The sequence below is a fragment of the Elgaria multicarinata genome, chromosome 8 (genome assembly GCF_023053635.1).
Source record: "Elgaria multicarinata webbii isolate HBS135686 ecotype San Diego chromosome 8, rElgMul1.1.pri, whole genome shotgun sequence".
NCBI classification, from domain to species: domain Eukaryota; kingdom Metazoa; phylum Chordata; class Lepidosauria; order Squamata; family Anguidae; genus Elgaria; species Elgaria multicarinata.
The window spans coordinates 5,173,185-5,181,567 of NC_086178.1; the positions used below are offsets into that span (position 1 = coordinate 5,173,185).

The 8,383-nt window shown below is 47.6% G+C and overlaps 1 protein-coding gene across 1 annotated transcript in view; it reads left to right on the forward strand.

Annotated features, from left to right (window-relative positions):
• The window catches only part of LRCH3 (leucine rich repeats and calponin homology domain containing 3), a 116,485-nt gene extending 109,693 nt beyond the window's left edge, over positions 1–6,792 (forward strand). Inside the window, exon 21 of the mRNA XM_063131753.1 lies at positions 5,032–6,792. Within this exon, the coding sequence (XP_062987823.1) occupies positions 5,032–5,199 (168 nt within the window). The 3' untranslated portion in view covers positions 5,200–6,792. The remainder of the gene's footprint in view (positions 1–5,031) is intronic.
• Positions 6,793–8,383: the final 1,591 nt, after the last annotated feature.

Sequence of the window (8,383 nt, forward strand, 5' to 3'; positions counted from 1 at the left end):
TGATGTGCACACATCTTTGGCCCGTTGGCCATTTAACAACAGTGTCCTTGGAGGGGAGCATCAAGGTTCTTTGCCCCCCCCCCCTGCAACTAGCTTTGAAGAATAGCTTCTTGACAGTTTATGTAGCTCAGGTATCATCCAGATTGAAGCTTCAGCCTTTTAAGTCTGTCCATGCACTGTACTCTTACCTTTCTCAGGGATACCTTTACTATTAAAGTGGATCTCAGAGCACAAGCGTTTGCCCTTCTGCCTTGGGGAAGTATGGCTGAAAGGGCAGCAGTATCAGAATCGCCTTAGCCTGGCGGTCTTCATTCGATACGGACTGCCTCCGTTGTGTCCTTCATTCTCCACTGCGCTTCTTGCTGGGAGCTAAAGCTCAATAAATCAAGAACAATTGGTTGTCTCTATTTTTTACATTTTTAATTACATGCCCGTTTTAGGCACTATTTTAGCCAAATTCTAGTTACAGAGGCATCTTGTATCTGGAATGAATGACAGAGGAACCCTCTGGCGAGGTGCTGCCACGTGTGAACATATGAATATGAAAGTTGGATGCATGGAAATAGGCCCATGGGAGGCACAGTTATATCTTGCTCTAACCTTTTGCATGTGTTCTTCATTCCTGAGGCTGTTGGATTGGATTCTGTAGGCTACATTGCGGTGTTACCGACAGACCTCTCTGTATTTGTGTTTCTTTTTGAGGCCTCTTCTCCCCAAAGAACAGACTTATTCTTGCAAGTGTATGGGTCGAAGCAGCTGGCCTTCGCCTTACCTTAGGCTAGCCTGAGCTAGCTCTGCTGTTTTTACCTTGTTCCTGGCCTGCACGTTTTACATCCCTACCAGTTTTTATTCCAGATTTATGGCCGTTCTTTGCTGAATTCGTGGACCAGCCCCGGTCAGCCTTCGTCAGCCTCGGTGTCTGCTTTGCAGGCCAGAAATCGCAAGCCTTTTGCACCACTGTGCATGTGTGTAAGATGCCACCATGGCCAGGCCAGGTGTGCTGAGACCCTGGCCTTAGCTAGACCAGGCTATATCGTGGGGCGAACCCCGGGATTGTCCCCATGATGCACAGGGGGTCCCCGAATCAGGGAGGTATCATCCCTCCCTTGCCCCGAGATAGAACCCTCCCCTTTGGGCCCACTTTTTCCACAGTCCCGGGCTGAGCCCAAGACGGCGGAACGTGTGGCCCATTTCCGCGGCTTCACCCCACTCCGTGTGATTAGTTGCGCACGGGGCACAGTGCTCCTCAGGAGCGCTGCGCCCCCCAAAAAATGGCGGGCGCGACGCCTCTCTTCCTGAGGTCGTCACGCCTTACGTGTAAACGGAGGAGGGATCTCGCGTTAATCACAACGCGAGATCTTCACTCTTCCATTGCGTGGTAAAAGGTACGTCTAGCTAAGGCCCCTGTTAAAGACCCTAAAAAGAATTAAAATTCTGCACCAAGAAATTCTAAATGCTGCAACCTTGATATAAATGGTGTGGATTGAGCAGATCTGCATATATATATTTTTACCAACCATGTGGAAAAGCAGTAAGTTATGCAGGGCCGTGAAGCCCACCCCCCCCATGGGGAATCTTACTCAGCCACCCCCCACCCCCCTCTGAGACCTCAGCCAGCATTGCCGTCGACACTTCCAAACTTACCTTCACAAGGCTGGGAGCTTCCTTTTTAAATGAAAGACAGGTTTCTCAGGTAGCTGAATCGCACGCACAGTTTCTCATTCTGCACTTTTTCTGTGCTATTGCAGAGTCACAGCATATACAGCCCTGCTCATAAGGAAGCTTCGTCAGGGCCTGGAGGTGTAGTGACGAAATAGATTCAGATCCTAACAGTCCTCATGGCTCCTGTGCTGGTCATTAAACGAATGCCTGCTAAATCCAAGTGGCAGATCAAAGGGACCGGTGGCAGCGTTCTGAGCGGCCCAGCCCACCTCGAAGAGTCTTGCAAGCCAGGAACAAGCCTTCCCTAACCTGGCACCTTCCAGATGTACAACTCCCAGGAGTCTTAATGTGAGTTGAAGTCCAAAACATCTGGAAGGTGCCTGGTTGGGGAAGGCTGCAGTACAGCATAGCAGCGGCTTTTGGAAGAGGGGTGGGGTGGTGGCAGCCGCAGCGGCAGCGGCTTCCTGCACTTCTGCCTTAACATTAAACAATGGACAAGCTATACGATCCCTTCACAAGGATCGGCTCTCTTCTAAACATGCTTCGGTTCCCTTTTTTCCTTTCCGTCCTGGAGTACATGGTTAACTTTCTTTCTTCCTTCCTTCCTTCCTTTTTTTTTTTGGTCTCATGTGTAATTGCAGCATCAAGAGTGCAGAGGATCGCAAGAACGGGACCTTAGTGGGGCATGGGGGGGGGGAGTTGGGGAGAAGCAGCTACTTCAGGCGCATCCTTCAGCTGATGACGTGTTTTGTCAGTTTCATCTTCTGTTGAGCCCCAGACCATGATTCTGGGATGAAGCAGAGGGGAAATGATTATTTATTGAATTTGGACCACGAGACCCAGGCCCATAAAAGAAGAGTCTGAACCGCAGTCTCTTGTTCCCGCAGAATGGGTGCATTGACTTGAGCTCTTCTTGACACCGTAGCTTGACGCGGTGGCTGCAGGGGACGGGATAGTCTCGTCTCACCGTGACTGGCTTTCCAGGGCTTCACATGGGAGGCACCGAGGATTAAATGCAGGGCCTTGTCGCGTGTAGAGTCAGAGGGCGCACGCCCACGTGCGAGCTGCAATCTGTCGCTCGTCTCTTGGGTCGAAATCCAGCGCTCGGTCGCCTTGTAGACCAAGAGAGACAGTGCTTGAGTTTTGCACCTGATGATTATAAAGCAGGTTTTGGCCTGCCAAAGCTCGTACCTCAATAAACGTTGGTCTCGAAGGTGCTGGTGCACTTCTCGCTGCTAAAGACTAACACTGCTCTTTTCTGGAATCTTTGTGAAAGTGTGTGTGGGGAGGGGGGGAGATCCTGGAATTGCATGTGAGGGATGGAGAGTCCTGCAGTCTGTTCTTCTCAGAGGAATCCCACAGCTGGCCTCCAGCCCTCTCTGGAATCCACAGAGTTTCAGGGGTCAGAGAGGGGGAGGCGTCCTGTACATGCCCAGTTCGCAGGAACCGATCCTGAATTAGTCAAGGAAACGGAGAACCTCAGCTATGTGAATAAACATGTGTCGAAACACTGTACTTTGTATATTTTTGGAAAACTGTTTCTACTTAGAGCTCTTTTTAGGGATATTTTATAAGAAACGAGTGCCTGGGGAAGCAATTTGGCTGCTCAGCGAAATGGGACGTCCTTCGCTGTGTGTTGCTTGAAGGGAGGCGGGGAAGATGTGTGCTTGGAACAGGAACGGCAACGGATCCCTTACTCTCGTAATGACTGCACCTGCCACCTCTCGGGTCAGAGGCAGGGTGTTCACAAAGGTCAGGTCCTATTTTGCCATAAGCTTTAAAACTGCATTCTCTTCCATCAAGCAGGTGGAAAGGGTGTTTTTCTTTCCCCCCCCCTTCAAAATCCTCCCCCTTCCTCCTCGTTGACGTGTTGCGCAAATGAAAATGCATTTATTTGTTTTTTGGCTTGTACTCTTTGTAGCAGATTTTCCAGATGAATATCGATTGGTTTAATTTAAACTTAAGAAATGATGCTTTTCCCCACCCCACACCCCCCGGCCCTCCACTTCATACACTCCTTAAAAATTCTCCTGTTTTATATGTGTGCGTGTCTGTGGTTTTGTTGCAGGGTTTGTTTGTTTTTAAATGTCTCGATTAAATAAAGTTCCTGTCACAGAGTCTGGCTGACTCGTCGTCGTTCACTGTGTCGCACGTGCTGCCGCTGGCGTTGGCTCAGTCCAGAGATGGGCAACGGAGTATTTTGTTGGGAAGGCTTTCTGAAATGGGAGGGCGTGGGCCGCTCTGCATGTAACAGCAAGCCTCATTTGCATGTCACCTTCATGAGCATGGAGTCGCCCACCCCATGCGGTATTTCTTCCGGGAGAGCCGGATGTACTTATTACCCTCAGCTGTTGAAAAAAGACAGACATTTGAGAGGGGAGGGGATGCATGTTGTGATACGTTATTAGAATTAATGTTGAAAACCCTAACGACATTTGTTTTTCCTGCTTTTCAATCTTAGAGCACAGCTTTCCCCCAATGGGTGCCTCTTCCAGATGTGTAGGACTGCAAGTCCCATCACTCCCAGCTAGGCTGGGGAAAGCTGCTTTAGCATTTGCGGCTATCGGCCACGCTGGCTGGGAATTATCGGAGTTGCAGTCCAACACAACTGGAGGACGCCAGGTGGAGGGAGGCTGCTTTTATATTTGGGGCCGTTACATTTTTCAAGCCCCCCTCTCTCTCTCTGGAATCCTGAAGGCCCCAAAAAGTGAAATCTAGGACCCTAACGCAATCCCGCAGCCCCCCCACCCCCACATAAGGCACATTGAGAGCCACCCACTTGCTACCTGTGGTTGGGATGGAACCCAGGCATATGGCGGCACATCTTAATCACCCAGATGTTTAGTTTTTTAACGGTTTTTAATGCTTTATGTGTATATGTTCTGTGTTTTAGGATTTTAAATTTTGTGTACTCGTTTTAATCTTAATTTTAGAATTTCTGTAAACCGCCCAGAGAGCCCTGGCTATGGGAGCGGTATATAAGTGCAATAAATAAATAAATAAATAAATAAATAAAATGGGGCTTGAATTTACGAGGTGCCTTACACTGAGTGGAAGCGTGTCTCTTCCTAGCCCACCACTTTCTGTTCCACTGGGCGGTGGCTCTCGAACATCTCCGTCTTTCCTCTCTCCTGCTACCGGGGACCTTTTTCGAAGTGGAGATGCCTGGGCCTGCGACCGTCTGCATGCAACGCTACCTGTGCTCCGCCACTGAGCTGTGCCCTCCTCCCCTTCACATCTGTGACACACGCACACATATGTACCGTGTTCATTTAATTTGGGGCTTCCTTTTTCCCCCCGTTGGTTTTAGTTTTCATCCCTTTGTTTTCTTTATGTCTTCTTTTTTTGTGTATGTGTTTTCCCATGTAGGAGCGATTATGTTTGCCTCTGCATATTTTAGAAGAGAGAGGGTTGACGCGGGTGGCAGAGACTGTGCAGGCACTTCTGGAGTGGGCCCCCCCCAAACAGCAGCACCATCACCACCAGCAGCCGCAGCAGCAGCAGCAGCAGCAGCAACACCACTTGGCTGCTGTGTAACGTTCCCTGACACCTTGTTATTTTGTCCTTGGCCAAGCTGAAGAGGGCCCAGACTTGACCGCTGGTGCAGCGCGTCCAGACACAGACGACGTCGTGTCCGAAGAAGGAGATCTGTGTCCGGGATTCCTGACGGGAATAATTTTGTTTCATTTCTCCACTTTTTTTGGAGGTTACAAAAGTTTCCACTGAACTTTCTCTTTTTTAAAATGTTCTTTGTAAATTGAGTTTTGCTGGGACAGGAGGGTGGGAACTGGGGGAAGAATTTCACTGGCTGTTGGCTTGATTTTTAAATATGACTGCAAAAAAATAATAATAATTGGCAGTGTGGGCAGAGAAAGGAGGACGGCCTCTTATCCCAGAAACAGACATGTTAGAAAACTGTGAGATTCCTAGTATGTCTAATTCGAATAGGAAATAACTTTTTTTTTTTGCAATGCTTTAGTTTGTTTCAGCAAGGCCTGCATGCAAGGCACATCTTTTAGACTGGACCCTTTATGAACACACCCGCATTCCTCAGCCAGTACTTCTGAAGCATACATCTAATTGCTCGATTATCTTTTATTTTTGACATCAGCCCACTGGATTTTTGTACGGGAATGCTTTTTAACGGAAGATCTTCCTCTGGCATTCTGTGTCATGGGACAGCATGAGAAATTAAACATGACATGGTTCTTCTATAAATTAATTACACAGATTCCTGGGGAGAGAGATTCCTGGTACGAATTTAACTTCCGTTGTTGAAGCAACCCACAAATGCCTTTTCCTTTAGAAGCAAACAGAGTCCTTGGCCTGTGTATTTCAAAGGCAGGTTAACTAGAGAAGGGTGTAGGTTATTGAAGTCAATGGCGGCCTGTTGGGTGTTGCAGAGAAAAAGGTGCTCTTCAATGGATTTGAAAGGGAAAAAAATCTCCCTTTTAAGTGTTTTTTTTTTCATGCACAAGGTTTAATCCAGGCTTTTTCGTCCATTTCTGCAATCTTCCTACCCCACCCCATCTATCCTACTCCTTATTCATCGCCTCCCTTAGACATTCAGAAAAATGTACCTTTAAGGGTGAGATTCCATCTTTAAAGGCAGCCCAAAAGTCGCTTTTCAAAGTATACAGATGAAGCTGAAAACCATGCTAGTGCATTTTAAAAAGCAGTTCTGCCTAGAAAGCACATCAATGAGTTGGGATCTGCTTGAATCTAATATTGACTCTGGCCACAGTTCCCTGAGTCTGTCTGTACTGTATACCTGCTGCTCTGGGAAATGCAGGCAATTGCTGGTCTTTTTCCCAGGATGTTCCTGCTTTGGGCCAAGGTTCCACAGCGTGTGTAGGTTTGGGAATCATGTCACTGAAATGTCTCCCAGTTGGGAAACCAGACACAAGCCACCAGCTGCCTCATATTAACAGGACACTTCCAGATTGAGCCAGGGACGAGGACTGGAAGTCTTGTGTCAAAGGCTGTGCTCATCCTGTGACTGAGAGGAAGCGTAACAAGCAGGGCAATCAGAAAGCTGTCTGTACAGGCAAACTTTGCCATCCCTTAGGGGAGCAGTGTGCAATCTAAGACCAACACCCACACCCACACAATCCTTTGCAACGCCATAGAGCAGCCTTCCTCAACCTGGGGCGCTCCAGATGTGTTGGACTGCAACTCCCAGAATGCCCCAGCCAGCTCTGCTGGCTGGGGCATTCTGGGAGTTGCAGTCCAACACATCTGGAGCGCCCCAGGTTGAGGAAGGCTGCCATAGAGGAAGCTGCAGCCCACTTGGAGCAGCAGAACGTTTGGTGGATCCTGTGCATTGTGCCTTCTCAAAGTTCCAAGGGGAAGGCGCTGCTCTCAGTACTGATTCTTGAGAAGTTTAGTAAATTCGTAAACAAAATCGGGAGACTCGAATGTGTTCTGTAGGTGAGGGGCTTGTAATAAACCAGGCAATGCTGAGATTTCATGATAGATGGCGAGACGAAGAGGAGGCAAGAGAGTAGGTTAATTGGAGACTGAAGGCAACAGATTGAAGAATCTAGAAACAGAAGCCAGGCTTAAGTCTGCTTTTTGTTCCCTGGGCTTTGGATGGGACATGTTCTTAGGACATCCTGATCACTTTCCCTTCCCTCTATATCTGCAGTTGCTTAATTTTAATTCTCTCTCTGCTAGGTTCCTGTATCAGTGCAGGCCGCTTAACCCTTATACGTTTGTGACATGCTCTTCTAAAACACATGAAGAATATTTTAAGCAAAACAGTAGCATAGGTTTGAAATAATAATAATTTTTAAAAATCCTTTCAGCGAGCCTAAGGGACTGCAAATGCTTGACAGACGTGCCACAAAACTGTCCGTCCCATTGCAAAAGCTGTGTCTGGTGTTTTGCTGTATGGTTTTGTAGAGAAGAAGAGATTCTTGAAGGATGACATCAGATATAGTAGAAGGATTGAAGGCCCTCTCCTGTTTCCTTTGAATGGTGCAGGCTAGAAGTTTGCAGCCCTTAAGGACTTTTGACTCAGACAGCGACGTATGGTTTTTACACAGCATTTTGAATGGGTTTCATCTGAATCCTTATGCTGTAGGATATTAAGTTCCATATTCCGACTGCCTGACTTGCACCCTGCTTTACCTTCGCTCTGCTTTACCAATCCTTGGCAATCGGTTCAGTACACATCTGTGGTTTTGTGTTATTTATACTAGCAAGGTCTCAGAATCGAGGGAAGCAAACTTAGAGTAACAAGGTTGATAGAAGATGGACGTTTCATGAAGGTTAGTATTCTGCTCCCCACACTCCTGCACTTTTATATATATATATATATGAAACAGTTTTGTTTTTGTTTTTACATGGAACAGTTTTGGAGGTTCAGTCCAAGCCACCAAAAATGGCAAATTTATACACCTTAAAACCATCTTTGTCTATCTGAGGGGCAATCCTTTGCTGAGACTGCTCAGCCTGCATGTTGGGCTGGGTTGTGAAGGTCAACTTTAGCTGCAGCAAAAAAGCAATGTTGGGAGCTTAATGGCAAAAGAAGCTCAACCCAATGCTTGCCAAGTGGAGAAGCACGCACACACACACACACACACACACCCTTACAAATGCGGGTTGATCCCAGCTCACAACATCCCTGCTGCCTTTAAAGGGCCAGAAACTCACCATGCTGTGAAAAAGGACGCAGAGTAACGTACCAAAGACATGCAAATACCTACGTGCAGCACTG